The 19,973-nt window shown below is 44.6% G+C and overlaps 1 protein-coding gene across 2 annotated transcripts in view; it reads right to left on the bottom strand.

Annotated features, from left to right (window-relative positions):
- gpc1b (glypican 1b) overlaps positions 1-19,973 on the bottom strand; it is a 59,914-nt gene that overhangs the window by 9,909 nt on the left and 30,032 nt on the right. For both annotated transcript variants that reach the window (XM_034556454.1, XM_034556453.1), the window contains 3 exons: positions 15,713-15,871; positions 3,740-3,967; positions 3,340-3,503 (listed from right to left, as the gene is read on the bottom strand). In XM_034556454.1, the coding sequence (XP_034412345.1) occupies positions 3,340-3,503; positions 3,740-3,967; positions 15,713-15,871 (551 nt within the window). The remainder of the gene's footprint in view (positions 1-3,339; positions 3,504-3,739; positions 3,968-15,712; positions 15,872-19,973) is intronic.

Here is a 19,973-nt window from a genome sequence, read left to right as displayed (position 1 = left end):
CCAGACCGACTCAGAATGTAACACTTCCATGGGGCTAATTGGAGGTTGCTGTTGACAACTTCCTCTGTATTCTTGGAGCTGCACCAGGCGCTGTGAAGGAGGGGCCATCAAATTAGAAGCAGCAATAACAGTCACATGCCTCAGGCTGCAACTGAAGATTATTTTCATTATCTGTGAATAGTTTGATTATTTTTCTCATAAACTGAGAGGGAAACATTATTAAAATGCCCATCATAATTACCCCGGAGCACAAGGGGACGTCCTGAAGTTGTTCAAACAATTGACAGAGATATAAAATAGGAAAGAAAAGGAGCAAATCTCTCTGATTTTATCACTGGATGAATTTATTAAGCACAATTGCCAAAACATGCAGTTTAGATATGTTGCTTGATAAATTGCTCAGTTGGTTAATCAAAACTGTTCCAGATACATTTTCAGACAATTAACTTAGAAATTGATCAAATAACTGCTTCAATGCGTATAGAGGCACACACACACACACACACACACACACACAAGCACACACACACGCACACACACACGCACACGCACACGCTCACACACACGCACACGCTCACACACACATGCACATACACGTACACACACGCGCACACACATATACACACAGTACACACACACGCACACACACACACACACACACACACACATATACACAGAACACACATTCACTCTGTCTTGATTTAAATCCTCTCCACACTGGCCTATTCAGAGATATCAAAAGAAAGTTTTAAGGTTTGAAATATTCTCTTTGATGGATGCACGATCAGCTCATTGAAATGACTGCGTTACATTTTAAACACCCATGTCCTGACTCACCCTTCCCCCCGCTTTCACACACACCTGTCAGGACCTTCTATATTGCTCGTGGCTATCATGCGCGAGGCTCTTCTGTCTCTCTCTCTCTAGCCCCCCCAACCTCCCCCTCTCTACTTGTCTTTCCTCTGTAATTAATAGGGATATATGAGCGACCTCTCCCCCTTGTGTTATAGAGCGAGACAATCCAGACTCCTCGCCACCAGAGTGAGCCATGTGGCGCGTGGCCTACTTCCTCCACTCCCTGACCCAAGGGAATAAAACAGTCCAAAAGAAAGTTAAGGACACAGCAACTGCTACTGCTAAGGAAGAACGAATACCGTACCAGGAAGAAAGACTGCGTCTTACTGTCGAGTTCTCTATTTCGGTCTCACAAACACATCTCTCAAATTATTCCTATTGTTCCACGCATCTTGGTCTTATTCTTATCTTCCTTTCAGGATACTCTCTCATCACCTTTCACTACACTTCCATTTTTTTCATTGCTAGTACAACAAAAACGGAGCAGGCATTCATGCTATTTTTCTTCTGAGTTAGTAACAAACAAAAACATTTCCTCGGGAGACGTTGGAAGCAATTAATAGCAAAACAAATGTTATTCTCCCCAGTCTTCACACTCAACCACTGTGATATTTCCCCGAGCAGCGTGTGGTAAACATCCTTAGTCACTGGTCCCTTTAAGTGGCAATACATGGCTAAAAATAGGGCCCAATCAATCAAAGGTAGAATTACAGGGGAAAGGAGGAGGCGGGGGGGGGGGGGAGCTATGATCCAAATTGATATACCAACTAATCACACTAAAAGGAGACGGGGGACAGCGCAGGGCACAACTCTGGGAGATATCAGCAGAAATGTTAAATCACAATTTACTCGGTATATGAGCAGAATGATAGGAACAAAAAAGAGAGGATGCTGGAGTTTGTCACAGTCTTTTTTTTCCTCCCTCAATTTGTCTCACTGTCTCGTTCGTTCCCATCATTGCACAGTGCCCTTCCACTCTGCATAAGTGCAGCACAGTGCTGAATATGTGCTGGGGGAAGACACGCAACACAGACTGACACACACATTATGAATTTGAAACTGAACAGTTGGTTGAAGTCTGAACTTGTTTCAGTCAAATTGCACCAACAGGCCTTGACTTGTCTCAAGGAACAATTAGCCATTGTTTCTCCTTGCACAGTTCAATGGTCCTAACTTGGAAATTCCCACCAACAGAGATTGACCTAGTGTGCCCATAGTGACATAGTGACTCTTGATACAAGCACACGTACTTCAGAGTGTACATGAGTGTTCGCCAAGAGAGTCGCAGAGATCGTAAGCTACTCCAGGTGTCACAAATCATGAGCAACAATTCCAATACCGCATGCTTATTGTTCATCAGCTTCTTGCTCCGCCAGGTTAGCTGTGCTCATGGTTATTCCTGATTTTACTCCCCAGTGGCTATGGACGGGCTACTGCAAGCACGCACCCACTTAACTGAGGCATCCTCCGCTCCCTTCGTGTCGGTGTGAGACGTTGCACCTTTTTACCGGGCCAGAGAAAGAGAGAGAGAGAGAGAGAGAGAGAGAGAGAGAGATGTATGCTAGGCCAGGCTGCGAGCCACCCACAGTGCTAGCCAGAACACATCCATCAGGGAGAAGAACCATATAGATTCTTTCTTTGACATATGTGTGGCCTTGCAGTCGCTTAGTAGCACCGCAACCAATATTGTCGCGCGTTGCCGTTCTTCTTTTCCTCTTGCTCTTTGTCTTTTCATGCTCCCACACAGCCTGCTGACCGTGTGATATTTCTTCAGAGGGAAGACTTGTACTGTAATATTCATCGCTGATGCGGCATTGTTTTTCTCAGAGTATGAGTATATTTCTCGCGGGGGCCACTGCTCTCGGGCACCCTGTTTGCCAAGTGTCTGGCAGGTGATATTGCTCAGCGGCGCATCAGTACCGGCCACCTCCCTTTCAGGAGCTGGCATTATTCCCCAGCCTTGCTCTGATCTTAACTTTACTCTTGTCTTATACAGAGAGGGGGCCATTTCTCTTGGGCGATATTAACCCTCCCCACGGCCCAGGGAGACATTTTTCAGCACGGGCCTGACTTTAACTGTTGTTGCAGGGGCTGATTGTCTGAGCCGGGGGCCATTCTTTATCGAGCTTCTCGTTTCCACCAACATTGATCTGCTTTATACGATGCGCACGGACTGGTAAAAACCTGCATGCGTGTGTTTGTGTGTTCACATAAAGAAGGGGCGATGGTGTTCACCAATGAGAGATGAATACAGACGAGAATACATGCGGTGGGAGCAGAGAATATTTGCTCTGTGGAGCGATTAGACACCAATAAAAAGTCATTCGAGGCGATTAGACACTTTCATCAAAAAAAGGAAATGGGACTTTAATTTGAAGGGAAGGAAACTAAATAACAGCTACTGGACGGAGGGGTTAGCATTCAAAATGAAAAGCGGAGAACATGGGACAGTAAACAGTTGCAGGGTGGGAAGAGATTTCTTACCTGGGACACTTTGCGCACCACCTCCCCGCTGACCATCAGTCCCTGAACGAAGGAACGCGCTGCCACAAATGTGCGCGTGACCATCATCTTCATCGCACGGGGTGTGTCTCCGAAGGGCCGTAGTGTCTCTATCTGCTTAGACACACACTCCAGGTAGTCCTCACCTGCAAGCAGCATACACACCCATCAACATCTTCATCAGAGTAGAGAATACATCGAAAAAGAGTGTGCTTACACGGAATGTAAAGTGCATTAAAAAAGAAATGTCAGAAGTGTCAGAGCCATGACAAATGTTCTGCTCTTTATCTTTTCTACTGGACATTTCTCCTGGTCTCAGGCAATACAACGGTGTTGTGAAGTAGCTCTTCGTTGTTATTTGGTGTGAAAAAGCTGGTTGTACCGATGAAATACTGCTTGTTTGCCTGGTAGAAGAGCTTCTCCAGCAGCCGGGCCCAGAATTCGTTCAGCACCTCTTCCAGGTTGATGTTGGAGCCTCGGTAGTAGTGCCTCAGATCCGTGTACAGGTCAGAGAAGACCTGGGAATTCTGGGAGTACAGTAAGCCCCAAGTTCGAGTGAAAGTCTCCTGTAGACTAATCGCAGAGCGGTTCAGCAACTCCAGGAAGTAACCTAAAAACAAAATAGAGAAAGTTTACGGTTTAAAACTCACATACATTTTCACTTACATTTTCAGCAACCACACGGCACAATATGACTTTGTTCCGTGCCAGATTTATTTCCTCTCACCGACTGTACCTGTAGTGTGTGCTGCTCAATGTGGTCATTAACGGAGATGTGCCGGCCTCTCACAGCCATAAAGCTGTCTGGAATATTCCCAGATAACTATTTCCGCAAAAAACACTTATGGTTTTTGACACAATTTCCCTCTTATTCTTAACGCCTTGTGCTGCATACCAACACTTGTCTCGTACTGCCGGTGAACCTAAAGCTGAAGTATGTGTGAGTGTTACTCAGGGGATGTCGGAGGACTGACAGCGCTTCTAGGTGCAGTATATATACAGCACCTAGAGAGGATTTAGATATAGGGTACAGCCAGAGCTAGGCAGGCAGACAGGCAGACAGACAGGCAGGCAGACAGACAGACAGGCAGACAGGCAGGCAGGCAGACAGGCAGGTAGGCAGGTAGGCAGACAGACAGGCAGACAGGCAGGTAGGCAGGTAGGCAGACAGACAGGCAGACAGACAGACAGGCAGACAGACAGACAGACAGGCAGACAGACAGGCAGACAGGCAGGCAGACAGACAGACAGGCAGACAGACAGACAGACAGGCAGACAGGCAGGCAGGCAGGCAGGCAGGCAGACAGACAGGCAGGCAGACAGACAGGCAGGCAGGCAGACAGACAGGCAGGCAGGCAGACAGGCAGACAGACAGGCAGGCAGCCAAACAGGCAGAAAGACAGGCAGACAGGCAGGAAGGCTGACTGTCAGCATTTGAAAAAAGTACAACTTGGGCAGGTGCAGCTAAAACTGGTGACTCAACAGTGGTTGAGTTTCCGTCAAGGTGCACACATTCACAGATCAAGTCTGTTTTCATGAATCCCAGCTACTCTGTAGCCAGTGGCGTAAACATTTTGTTTTTATTTGACTTGTGTGTAAACAATGTTTATAAATGAGGCTCCTGTTCTGCCAAGTGTGTGTGGCAGCAACAACAACACTGTCAGCGAACCATCCATCCATTCAGGGCCAACATTGGCTCTGCATCTCCACGTACACAACGGGGTTCAAACCAGGTGTGTGTGTGTGTGTGTGTGCGTGCGTGTGTGTGTGCGTGTGTGTCCATCTGTTTGTCTTTTCTGGATGTGTATACGTGTGAGTTTGTGCCGCGGGGAGACGGGAAGCTGGAGCGTGCGGCAGTGTTTACTTTGTAGGTGTCTTATCTCTGCATGCCACCACCCCCAATCAGGGCGAGACGTGGAAAGGGTGGGAGGTTGTGGCCTCCACAGGGAACCCCTAACAAAGCTGTTTTTTAAGGACATCATAACACACACACAAACATGCCCCCACACACACACTATCCAGCATATTTAAATAAAATACAAACACACCCTGTCTTCTAACAGTTTCCCCGATGACAACATATTGAAAAGCCAAGTTGTACAGTAGCAACTACACCCACGTGAGCAAGGCCTGAAGACATTCACAGCACTTGGAGTTACATCACATTTTAATATGCTAAGCCCGCCCTGACCCATCTGCGTGGCATTATCTAAGCACTGGCCTTGTTGGATACGACATCTCTGTTCTGCTTCCCCACTCATTAGCGACCAGCCGGCCTGCTTCATCGCTGCTTTCTTCTGGCATTTTCATAGACTTGGAGCTAAAAGGTCTTCGGCTTTCATTGGAGCCTTTGATCTGAAAAGCCGAGTTAAGCTAACCGGTATATCCGAGTTGGTTTTGGTTTGGAAAGCTCTGCACCCTGACACACCAGGTCAAGTTCCTTCTCCTACAACCCCCATTCTTGTGCGGCGCCACGACCCACTTGGGTTCATGCCCAGAACAATATCAGTGTACATTATTTTCAAACCAGAGTCATGGTCATGCATAAATGTGTGCCTCTAAGGGGTTAAACAATGCAATAGAGGACCAATATCTCTAAGAATCTAATTGAAAGGCCTTGATCTCATATATTATGCTGAAAACCTGTGCCTGCTCTTCCTCACTGGTGTGATTAAGTTTAAGATTGTAATGATATGTAGCAGTTTTATCATGTGAAAAACACTTAAAGAAACAAACCAAGTAACTATTTCCTACTGGAAGATGATAAGAATGGTAGGGGACTTGGTTCAAAGAGTGTCATATATTGTTTATATGAATAAATAAGAATGAAACAAAACAAGCTCATCTTCGAAAGGCAGAAAAGACTGATAATATTCCTAAGTAAGCTCTTCATTGTAGCTTTAAACCTCAGAGTGAAGAGCAAATGGCGCCTTAATGAATGTCGGTGTGCCGCCTCTCTTTGCGTGAATCCTTTCTTTGATTATATTGCTTGCTGAGATAAATACTTCTGACGTGAAGCAGCCGTACATCCAGCGTTTGTTTAGCAGCGAGACTTCCGAGCAGGATGACACATCATTCCCTTGTTGCCTGACCTTCTGTCACTCAAACTATCTGGAAACACAGGTCTGGGGCCAGCCTCAAAATACCAGGAGACGCATTCGAACACATACTTCCAGGAGTCAGCAGAAAAGCACATGCACACACATGTATACAGAGACGGCAGCTTCCAAGTGACAGCACCTTCATGTGTCCAGACGCACACACACACTATACAGACAGACAGACAGACAGACAGACAGACGGGGAGCTGCTGTGACTGGTGCAGCTTTGCTTTTAATCCGCATTAGAATTCATTCCTGCTGTGAACTGCGAGCCGGACTATAAAAATGCCTTTAGGTCTGGCTGAGCAAAATGAGTTTCAGCCAAAATAGTTTCCTTCAGGTGACGGAGTGAAGTTATTTTGCCGATTAAATGAATGATCCACATTTTCTGTTTCCTCTCTTTCACGTGGCCGGGGGATCTTTTTAAGTGCTCTGGGATCGCCACGTGGAGGGCAGATCTTGGTAAATGTTATCCCGCTGTCCAGTTCTCCTCTGCCCTTCAGCTCAAGTGAATAATGATCGTCATTAGTGTGACACAAAGCCCCCTGTGCATGTGTGTGCGCGTGAGCTTTTGTGTGTGGAGATGACCTTTCTCATTCTTCATCTGCTTGTGTTCTCCGTGATACGGGGAGCAACAAGCTCCTCCCTCCCCTCACCTTTTCATTTCTCCCTCAATCTTCTGTCGTCCCATGAAGCCGAACCTCCACCTTTCGCTCCCCCAGCGCCTGCTCTCCAGGGGAGAGGGCGCCTTACTGCTTTTATGGGTGTGGGCTAGTCATAAGGACACTGCATCGCTTCTCAATGTATACATTTAAAGTCATAACTAAACCTTAATATACTGTGTGTGATGTAAATTAGTTGTGAGGTTCGATAATTGCTATTTGTTTAGCTAATGTTTCTTGCCTGGTAAATCTCAGTCATTTGATCCAAATATTTTTATAAAATAGGTATAAAAATAGGTATACGTTATTGTTATTGTAAAAAACAAAGTATTTACGCTATTTATCCTAGAATGTATATACAGTTAAAAGCTTTATTTAAATACAATGAATGTCCTCAAACTGATTCCAATAGTCCAACAGAGTAGAACTGGGCTGTAATTCAGGATTGTCCTGTAACCAGTTTATCGTGACATTATAATCTCATCACGATAACGTCCTCCCAGTCCGTCCGTAGTCAGATTTAATAACCAATCATTAACGAAAGCTGTATTTAAAAAAAAAAAAAAAAACGAGCAAACCATCAAGTTTGGTCTGATGCATCAGAGTGGAACAAAGATACATTGATTTAAACATCGGTTTGACGGTTTCCTATGCGCCTGCTTTGCAACACTGTGTCGGATATGATTATTGGAGAATATCCTGTTAATATCGTAAATATACGTCAGGCGTTTGCTCAGCCCCATTACAGAAGCCGACCACATTGGCTGCATACGCTCATAATTAACATCTTTAATGTGACAGTAGATTTGGAAAATCTCTCTCGCCGCCCTCTCCCTCCGACACATTCTGCCTTTCCCTCTTTCTCTTCTCTCGAACACTTAGAATAAGCTAAGTCAAGCATATGTGTCTTAATGACTTTCTTCCTGCGGAGAGAGGAGAGTAATGATTTCATTTGTAATCACTTTGAGCTTCACATCCAGGCCACCTTGACATGTTAGAGGCTTATTTTAACTCTCTTCCTACGCCCACTTATCCCGCTGCCTCTTTACATATTTGAATGGACACACAAATCCTTATAAACCATAGAATACTCTGGCAAATATCCCCCTCTCTCACCCTCTCTCGGACGTATGTCCATCAATACAGTGCTTTAAACAAGGCGCCTCTACCTCCACGTGCCCTCTGAGTCTCTGGTGTCTCTCCATCGTACGTCCTCCCTCTCCTCACTCCGTCTCCCGTGTCAGGGTGTGTTATTGACAAGCGATTCAGAGGAACACGGAGGCAGTGTTGATGTTCCTCCAGCTGCCAATCACTCAATGCTGAGGGCTTGGACTGATCCCGAGTTACTTTCTCACACAGAGGTATTAACTGGCCGAGGCTTGTGCTACTCATTCCAAGGATAATCCAGATTCAGGGTTCTCATACAGAGGGTTTAGCGGGTCTGGCAACATTTGCCACTGTTTACTAAAGTCGCAACTAACACCAGCTGAATGAATAATCCGATCTAATATGTGTTGGTGATTAAGTAATCACCGGATGACAAGAAATCATTGCATCTTTAACAACTCAGCCCACCCGACTCTCTGGTCCCCCCGTGGACCATTTGGTTTTTGTTTCCTCTAATTGGCAGTTACCTTATCTCGCATGTGCAGGAAATGTTTTCAAAGCACACGGGACTGAATATTATTTTTGTCAAATATAAAATCCAAATTCGAGGAAAAGAATTTGCGAGGTCTTTTGCAAGAGAAGGACACTTCCCACACATTGAAATGGAGGAAAAAAATGAAAGTAGATTTTGACACTAATGCTTTTAAGCATACTGCAGATTCATACACTTACTCAACGACAATTATTGCCCAAATATAGAAAACTAGCTGAGAAACATGTCAGATCGACTGAGTTGTTGGCAGTGGGCCTGAGACTGAAACGGGATGATTGGATAGAGAAGGAAGATCAGTGAACGAATGAGAGGGAGTAACACAGGAAAAAAGCAGCAAATGTATATCTCTTTCATATCTGACAGCCTTAATTCTATTTGTCCATTTGGCAAGTGCTGAATGATCATATTAGCTGGTTGCTTCTTTGGAAGGGAGGAAAGAGGCAGAGAGACAGAGAGCCAAAGATGAGACATATGCCAAGAGGAGGAGGAGGAGGAGAAAAACAGGTGCCATGGTTGCATAAAAAAAAAAAAAAACTAGAAAGTACTCAGTAAAGTACTCACGTACAGTACCTCTGCCAAGCCTGTGCACTGCTCTACATTTGTTATTGTAATGATTGAACAGGTTAAGCTGCATCTGGATCTGATCTAAATCACATGATTGTATGGTGACTGCCATGACTTTTTGGAGAATATCCAAATTCTCTCTGGGAATATTAGCCGTTTGAATTGCGCAACATTTGTGTGTCAATCATTAAACTGTATCATGTTGCCACCCGTAGGCTAAACGACATCACGTTTTTCAGGTCGGCTTGAACCGTCGCCTGCACTTGGTTTAAGAGTTCACAATGTATTCAACGGGCCATTTTCGGGCTCGTGAACGCTTTGGCACAAAGACATTACGATCGCTTGAAAATATTTGTTTTGCCGATACAGATGTGGCTAACATAAATATAACTCTTCACACAAGGAAGCCTATTTCCAAAGTATCCACCAAATGAGCTGTTTTCGTAACAGCTGTGTTGTCCCAAAAACAAACCCCAAACATATCCTGTATGTTTGAGGTAGCTTGATCTTTAAGAGAAGGAAAGAAAGGGCGACCGGCAGAGCTGTAACATTGCAGGCAAATCAAGGCGAGTCTGTACTCGGCATCACTGTCTCCTCAGCTGGCCCCAGATGGTGCTGTGATCTCTACTTTTCCCTACCAGAACCACTACCCCCATCCACATTACCCAGGCTCCTCAGCCTTTCCCTTCGTTAGTCCCCCCCCCTCCCCCCCATAACTGTGCAAGGACGATGAAAAAATAAACACAACAGGCACAAACAAATACTGCTGTCCTGGGCGCACACTAAATGTACAAAAGATGATATGGGAGCCATTAGACTGTTTATGTGTCAGACTGAGTCTCCATCAATAACAACACTTATCACAAACATACTGTGCCCAGAGAACACTGCAAGCCCCTTAGCCAGCATTTAGATGCTATTAAAAGCTCACCCATATTATACACGCCAACACATCACATACTGCATGTAATTTATCAACAGGCACTCAGTGGAAGCTTTTATTCCACCTTCTCTCCTCTGACTTTCCCTTTTCCAGCATTATGCACCATTTACTCTGTTTCTTTTTCCGTCCATCTGGTTCTCTTTTTCAGACGATTGTTTCCTCCCAAACTCCATACCGTTCCTTACCCTCACTATCATTTGGTTCCCCTCATCTTATTTTCCACTGCTAACCATCCCTTCTAGCACTGAATTCCTCTTCCCATTTTTCTCGCCGTCTTGTTTTCTCTCTCTCTCTCTCATTCTATCCTTCCAAGGCACCATCGCTCCTGTTGAGTAATGTGTTTGGCATAATTAGGCCAGTGTACTCCAGGTCCCCGCCGACGTGGTTTGCATGAAGATAAAATGAGCCAATCAAGCACCACAATGGGAGCAGATGTCCTTGTCTCTCGTGACATCATCAGAGGTGACCCTGAAAGCATCAAATTAGAGGGTGGGTGGCGGGAGAGGTGGGAGTGAATCAAATCGGTTGCTTAATTGTAGGAATATTGCAGGACAGGTGTAGCATGTGCCACCAGTGTCCAATCTATGTCAGCATGGGTTTAGTGATTTGGAGGTGAAAACAAAACAAACTGGCCTACATTTGGTCGTAAACAACATATACTCAAATGGCGTATCACTTGACAATTACCACTCTGTCTTGTATGGATTGCATTACAGTGATGTATCTGTATCAGAACTCCCGATGAGCTGCCAGACGATTCACTGAAGTTGCCGCTTGCTATCAGCTGACAGACTTGTCCTTTGATGCAAGTTTAGGGCCTGTTTCCTAAATCTGATAGGAGACAATTGAGAGTGCTTGATGTCATACTCGTGGATTCTTTCCATCTCAGTCTATCTCTCTGGGAGGAGATGGAATTACTTAACAGTCCAGCTGGGAGATGTTCAGGGCTCTACTTAAATTAATAATTAACTGAGTCCTGCCTGGTCATCTAGAAAGGAGTGTACCCATATACCGGCCAGCCAAAAATCTTCAAATCAGATTAAGCTCTATGACCACTGATCTGCCTTGAAATGAAATGGGCTGTAAAACACTGGCCAATATTAGTATCGGTGTGGGTGCCTCTCTAGTTAAGAATTAAGTTTCTTCGACCCGCACTGACTGCATCCAAATATTCATCCATCTCGTAACAAATCTGCAAGAAAAGACTCTGGAATTGCCTAAATAAATCATTGGATGTATTAAACGTCCACAATATATTAAATGAAAAAACGATCAAAATAGTTTCAGTGAATTGCCTAATTATTTCAGTCCTTTTCTGAAGTGATGCTGCCATAGCCACATACGCATTTTAAACAATGTTGTAGGAGCTATTCATTTTTCTATTATTTTAAAGTTAGTATTTATTTATTTTTTTTTAATTCAGATGTTTGCTTATTTAGGTTAGCATTTTTTTATACATTAAAATAGCTTTTTAATATTTGTTTAGTTCAAGTATTTTGTTGTTACTGTTGTTAATGACCCATGGTGCATTAATGGTCCTTTGATTTATGTTTTTTTTTTTTTTTTGAACAAATAGCTACTACAAATGTGTTATGAATTATTTCTTAACATAATAACAACAGAGGAATTCAAATGGGAGCAAAGAAAACCTCTGTCCCAATTTCACCTGCTTCTTCAATCGAGGCACAGACACCAGCCCGGTGTCTGACGACCTTACGTGGTGGAAGCAGTGAGATCAGGACAGGAGTTTGCAGCTGTATGTCAAACCATTCAGGGCCATGGGGAGCCTCATGTACTGTACAAACCACATCTTAAATTTGAAAGGGAACAGGTATGAATTGAGTGAATAATAGAATAATATTGTCTTTGTCTTGGTATTATATAGACTAAATAAGTAACCCCTTGTACAAAAACATGTGTTTTTGCATGAAGCTATATGTGGCAGCAGTACAAGGGAACACACACACACACACACACACACACACACACACACACACACTCACAGACACTGAATCAGATGCTAGTGATGGCACCATTAGGCCAAACACCACCTGCCAGGTTTAAGGCTTCCGTCTGTCTAACACACCTGGTTGCTAGCTAACACGCAACTCCCTTTGGTGCCATCACTCTCTGTGTGTCCTCCCTGACCTTTTCCCTCTCACTTTCATATGTAACTCCATCTCTATTTCTCCGGCCATCCCTTTCCCTCTCTCTAGCTACCCCTCTTCATTTCCACCAGTTAATCTCTTACCCTCGCCCTTGCTCTGACGACACGTCCCCCTTTTTCTCTGGATCTTTCTTTTATCCGTCTCAATATCATTCTGTCTTTCATTCTGCCCCTCTTTTTTGGGGCTCCTCTGCATTATACGCTGTATCTTTGTTTAACATGATATATTATTTAGTTTCTACCTCTCTGCACAGTATGAATGACGGTGATGAGATTGGGAGGACTACCAAGTGCAAACCACATACACACATGCTGTATACAAATACCCATCAAACCTCGACTGTGACACACACTAAATCACAAGCTTACAAACACATGCATATAAACACACATTTGCATGCTCACATATATATATATATATATATATATATATATATATATATATATATATATACACACACACATACAGTGTAGGCTACACACTCACAGGCCCAGAGCCAGCTGGATGTGAGCATGCTGGTCCTCTAATCTGTGGCTTGGTTGGGGCTTCTTCCAAAGTCCCTGGACCTAAAACGTCCTAGTCTGCCTGGAATAGTAACACCCTACACTTAGCCACATGGCGCTAGCTAGCCCACACCCTGCTAAACACAGCCAGATGTGCAGCGTCTAGCAACATGTTACAATGTCACTGAACTCTCTTTCAGCCATAAAGAAAACTGCTCTGGACGTGGTTAGGAACCATCTAATCTTCACCTTTTTTAAACCATAAGAACCTTACTGAATATTATAAGATCCAACAACCAAACTACTTCCAGTCGTAACTTGTTTATCACAGCCTGAAACAGAAGTACATTCTCTTTGACCTTTTCACTTTACCACAGCTAACAAGAGGATGTCTTTTCTAAGAATGGATGGATCCCCTTAAGTTGCGCTGATCATGTGGCAGCAAATGTAACGTGCTATGGTCCAATTAACCCCAGTCTATCGCTCGGCTCTTGCCTTCCGAGTACGCAGTCAACAACATATGGTTTTAAGACCTCAAGGTCTCAGCACACATATATTTCCCTCTTACCTCGGTCAGCTCTGCCATCCCCATCTGATGCGGATTGGGGTGAGATAAGGGGACCTGAGAAACAGGGACTTTAGGCAGTAGAAATACCGCCTCACAGTCACATGCCTCCGCTAACCAGCCAAATAGCGGTTTACAGCCATGTCTGTCCAGACTTTGAAGAAAATGAATAAAAAGTATTCAGCGTATGTTTGTGATCGAAATGGAAGTTATGAATAAAGTACATTGAGATGTATGATTCCAATGACTGCTGTCTTTACTTGGAGACTTTGTGGTGTGCTGCTCAAGCCTTGGAGGTCAGCGACTCAACGAGCTATTAGGGAAGACGAGCTATCGGTGATCATGTCGGAACAGCACAGTGTGGACGCAAGTGAAGAAGGGGAGGATGGGGGGGGGGGAGTCCAAATGGAGGTTTGTCCCTTTGTGGATGTTTGTGCCTAATTTGAAGGAGTTCCTATGACATCACGTTCATGAGAATGAGACGGACGGACGGGCAACACAAGAAGATAAACTCTGAGCACACAGGAAGAGAAACGAATGACTTCATTCTGAGGCAACCCAAGTTACTATGTTGGTGCCGTGTGTCTCTGCGTATTTAACTACGTATCTCTGGATGCACGTCATTAGAGTGTTTAGAGGTCGGCGCTGAGTGCTGCCTGAGAGTGTATGCCTGTCGTCTGTGTTGTTTACAGCCATGCTGTGCTAAATGAGGTGTTTTCCTGAAAAATTGGGAAAGCTCAAGAACTGTAGGATGACATAAACAAACTTGGAGATCATTTGTCCTGGCCAGGATTGTGTGTGGGCGTGTATGTGTGTGTGTGTGCGTGTGTGTGTGTGTGCGTGTGTTCATATTTGTACTCGGCAGGGTGACTGTATCCCTTTGGCACAGCCAACCGCCCCCTGAGCGACAAGGAGGGACGATGAGAAAGCAGGACAGCGATAGAAGAAGAGTGAAAAAGTGTCACTCTGCCACTAATCACTGGGATTGGAAAAGGTCAGGCTAACTAGCCAAACTCAGAGCCCCGGCTGACAGATCCATTGTCACCGACTGGCCGAGGGGAACACGTGGAGCACAGAAACACCCTTCTATTAACTGGAGCAGGTCATTAGACACAAATAATTGCCTTGGTGCGCAAATGTGCTTAGATTGAAAATGCTTCTCTCCTCTCTCGCCACTTCAAATAAGTCCTGATTTAAGTTCATATTATTAAGCGCTCAAACAATATTTTGCTATGGTGCAGAGTATATTTAGTGAATCAGACTCTTGCTCGACATACGTTATCGCCACACTGGAAAATGTGAACATAATTTGCAATAGGAAGTATGTTGTGTGTCATGAGACACAGCCGCTAACTGAAGGTCCGCCTCCGGTGCCGGTGCAGGAGTCGTATCGGGGAGAATGAAATGAAGATATGAGTCCTGTTCTCGTCTCTGCCACTTTGGATTTAATCCACTAAACAAACTATCAAAGCGCAGCTCTGTAGACCTGACAGATGTCTGTCTCAGTGAACTGAATTTGAATTCTGAGAACTGAATGTGTAAGTATATAATTGAGGATCAAATACAGTTACAGAGCAATTGAGTTCATATGTATTACTATGTTCATCTTCGTATTATTATATTACGTTTAGCTTTTAAAGTTCATTGTAATTAATTGGCAAACAAATTAATTTAAAAAAAAATGAATTGGGTGAACCAAATTATTATGTTATTAATCAAGTTGAGAAATTCAAATATGAATGATTCAAATTCAGTTTGTATTGGCACATAGTTATGCCCATAATAAAACCGTATTTGAGTCACTTGCAGGAATGTATGTATCAAGTCCTCTCAAGAAATAGGCAAATATCGATGAGATGGATGCAGATTTTTCTGTGGATTCGGGAAATTCTGACAAGACAACCGGAAGGCATTACCAGCCTCTCCTGTGGACACTAGATCTGCATCAATCAGTGGACTTTATGATAACACCTCTCTCTCACACTGTGTGTACATGCGTGTCTGCATGTTTGTGCCAGCTGGGTATGTGGAATCAAAACAGCACAACTGGAAGGACAATGTTCTGTTCCATCGACACTGAAACAAACCAAAAAACAGCCACACGTGTGTCCTTGTACAGTACATGTCAAAGAAGTGTCTCATTCCCTCACTCAGTCACACACACATGTATTGTAAATACACAAACTCACCATCGAAGACCTTGTACTGTCCAGTGAGCGAGGTCTGTAAGGATCGGCCGGCCTCTTTGAGTAGTCCCTCCATCTCCCTGCGGCTCAGCACGGCCAAGTTGTCCTCCATGTCACTGGTGCAGCAGGTGTAACCCTGGGGGCAGATGCGCAGGTGCTCCCCTACAAGGACGACAGGTGGATGCAGAGGAGGAGAACGGATGTAGGAAAGGGGGATGGAATAGGAGAGGAGAACGGATAGGGGTGAAGAGGAAGATGAGGGGATGAAGAAAAGGGACAACAGACAAGGGATTTGTTATTTACAGGTTTCCTCAGTTCAGTCGGCGCTCAATGTGTTGCTGCTGTATGAAATAGTCAGCGGTGAACATGAACGCGACGGGGAGAATAAGCAGCTGTTTTGATGACCTTGAACTCGGCCCGTCGAGGTGGCGGCGCTGAATGCGTCCGCCCGCCTGATTACCTGGCGAGACGTGGGAGCAGTGGAGCAGGAGTACGGCATCATCTCCCATGCAATTTTAATGAGCATTCCTGACACGCATTCACGTGTATGCATTTGAAAACACGTGTGTAGACAGAAGCGCACACACAGATACACACACACACACACACTGATACATACACTCAGGCGAGAATAAAGGATCCGTGAGCTCGGGGTTTGTGTGCGAGTATACACACACACACACACACACACACACACACACACACACACACACAAACACACACACACGGGCGCGCAAATAAATACCATATGAACAAATTTGAACAAGGGCTGTCAAAGTTGGTTAAAACAACAGTCGAGCTGCAGCTGAAACGAGGAGAAATGATGCAAGACAGAAACATCATCGTACACATCAACGCAGCTCCGCCTGAGGCGAACAAAATCCACAACAAAAGCGGGAGATGTTCATTTGCAGGTGAAGAGAGAAGATATTGTGTGACGCAATTTTTTTTAAAGATTTCTCCCCGCTATTATTATTGCCAGACACATATGACACGCATGCACGCACACACGCACGTACGCACACACACACACACACACAGTGGTGGGAAAGAGGAAAGAAGGTTTGAGATGATTCTGTTGGACTATATGAGTATGAAATATATGAAATAAAGCTTATGAGACAAAAGCACACGGACAAACATCCAAATGTTGCAGCAAGGATGCAGAGAAAAGAAAGGCCCTTTTGCTCTCGTGCTGTTGTTCATATGAGGGAGTAATGTTTATTAAATATTAAGGAGCATCTAATTGTTCTGTCACCCAAGGCCTTCCTGACAGCCATAAAGCACACACATATTTTTCGTCGGCTTGTCCGTCACACAGTTGATGAGGAGTTCTTAAACCGTGGAGGGGGGATGCCGCTAACCCCTGCTATCAGAATCATACGTGATCTTTTGTTTCAAAAGATACATTCAAACCCCACAGAATTGAACAAATGCTGGCGAAAAGGATGCCTTGCTCATGGAGGAGCGCTACATTTCCAGGAGATAGCAATAACAGTTTGTGTGACTCACGAGTCCGTATAGTCTGTATTACAGCAGCCAACATCTGCATTGTTATTTGATACCAGTGTGCCACTGGTTGAACGTTGTGCTAAGCAGTGTTTATAGATAGAGTGCAGGTTGTAGAATTTCCATCCTGATTGTAATACTCCCTCCATGGAAGAGACACCTAACTGAATCTCACAAGACCCCCCCTCCCACCTGAAGGCCCGGCAGTGACAAGCGATCTAACCGCCTCTCTGTTGGTTCACTCAGGTCTACACGCGCATACAGGCCCTAAACCTAACCATCACGTCTTGTTTATCCAATGTCGTGAATAATTAAGATATATATGGCCACTTACTGTATTTGATCAGAATCTAACACGGACACTTTTTTCAATTATTTTTTTAATATATCTTTCTGCTTCTCAGTGAAAAACAGATTGAATGTGGACGTTTCTCGGCCATTGCCTTACATGTAAACGGCACAATAATATTAACAACGTGGTGACTAAACCTGTCTTTGCTGTCAGGTTTTGACACATAAAAGCCGAAATGTGCAGCATACAAAACCCAAAATGCTTTTTCATGTACATAACATGTACAGTAAAGCATCCCCAAGACCTTTGGCCCCGTTCTCTCCTTTATTAATAGAATGAATGGGCTTAGGTCTAAGCCTGGGTCTAATCGTCAAAGCTTTGCAGCTTACGCATTCTAATATTGTGACTGTGAAGTCTCAAAATGTTTACTGTATGTCTGCGTCATCATCCCGACGTTGCTTTACGTAGCCTGCACCAACAAATACGATGAGCGGACATGAGTACAGGATTAAAGAGTTAACGTCCCCCTGTTATTAGCATGCACCTGGTGCAGGTTCGGCTGAGTCTATAGGCATCGGTGAGATTGATCCCCATCCTTTTCATCGCTAATGCTGGTGACTTACAGGCATGCAGCTTCATGAACCGTAGCTGCAGGCTGAGATAGTCACTGCTGCGCACTATCCACTCTGCGATCGCAGCTGTACTTTACAGTCAATGACAGTGTGTGATGTGTACTCCACTGATCATATGTCACCAAAGTTTCCGCAACTTTCCTTGAAGTGCCTCATCTGGACCAACTCTAAAGTGAAGCAATTAAAGGTGATTTCTCATCTTTTAGCATGAAAGTGGAGGACGGGCCGCCTAGATCGGAGGAGAAGGTGACATTGAGCATCTCTCAGCAACCTCTCACTGGTCATGGTGTGACTCATCCACAAGCCGAGGGGGGGAGAGAGAGAGAGAGAGAGAGAGAGAGAGAGAGAGAGAGTTTGTGGACTTGGAGAAGGGCACTTGTATCCAAGTCTGTGTGATTTGTCGGTAAGAGGACGAATACATTCAATGAGGGGGTGCGAGAGTGAAGACGAGAGCACAAAGAAATGTAAAAAGGGAGAGGGGGGTGGTAGGAAGAGAGAGAGAGAGAGAGAGAAGCTTGATGGAGGAACAGCATAGAGCGCTATCAGGGGTCAGCTGCTATCTGTCAGCCCCTGGGACAGACGTTTAAATGCCTGGACTGGTTTTAGTGTCTCTGTGTATTACGGGCCTGTGGCCATTTCTTCCAGTGCAATCTGCTTGAAGGACATCTGTGCAAAAAGAACAATACACACTTAAAAGCACAATGCGCTCACACACACACACACACACACACACACACACATACACACGCACACACGGATAGTAGGAGGTGGGAGGCTTCCACGTGTGGCCGGGCAGAAAGCGGCTCTTCAGAGGGCCCATTTCATACATTAATAAAAATTTAGTGATTTCCCGTATACACGCGCACAACATCTGCTGATTGGACACGCACACGTGCAGTTTTAAACGCACACGCAAGTTCCTGGACACACATCTGCCACACGGCAGAAAAGGTCACTTGTGAAAGAGCATTATGTTTCCAGTTTAACAGTCGGCTAATGTTACAAAAACAGGGCTGTCTCCTCCATTTGACTCAGTAAACTGCAGTGTGTGTGTGTGTGTATGTGTGTGTGTGTGTGAGAGAGAGAGAGAGCGACAGTAAGCCATTTCCGATCAAAGTGTAGAGGAAATGGATTCTTAACAACCAGACATAGCTCTCGCTTTTACACATACACTCGTTCGTTCTCTGCCTCCCTCTCTCTTTCTCCCTCTCTCTCTCTCTCTCTCTCTCTCTCTCACACACACACACACAGACACGCACACACACTTTAAGTCTAATAGCCAGAGGATACTGGAGTAATCAGCAGAGGACAGCTCAATCTGGAGAGGAGCTGTTTTAGTGGGAGGCTCCAACAGACGCATCTAAAGGGCCACAACAGAGAGGGCAGCTAATGCTAATGCTTGAGACGTTCAATGTTCTGTGCTTACAATACCAGACATCCTATTTTCTGCTCTTAGAGAGCGGGCAAAAAAAATAAAACGTCTTTTCATTACATACAAGAAGACCACTCCTCGTACATTAGAGATTTACTCTTGCTTTAACCAATTCCCAGCCTTCCCCTCGCCATTTCCTGTCTCTATTGTTCCTGAATTGCTCCTGGAGCCTGAATAAACTTCATGGATAAACGTGAAAAATGCCGTCATACTCGTGTTCATGTCTCGCAAGAGACGACGAATTGAGTTCAAATCTGCGCAGTTGGCGCACAGATACAGAAACAAGAAACAAGAAACAAAACACACACATGAATAAGCTCTTCAAATATTCAAATTGACAGAGTAGGTGTTCTGCATTAATCAGCCACCTTCTGGGAGGCCAATCAGCACAGAGGAAGC

This window comes from Cyclopterus lumpus, chromosome 17 (genome assembly GCF_009769545.1).
Source record: "Cyclopterus lumpus isolate fCycLum1 chromosome 17, fCycLum1.pri, whole genome shotgun sequence".
NCBI lineage: Eukaryota > Metazoa > Chordata > Actinopteri > Perciformes > Cyclopteridae > Cyclopterus > Cyclopterus lumpus.
This window is presented reverse-complemented; position numbering and strand designations above follow the sequence as displayed.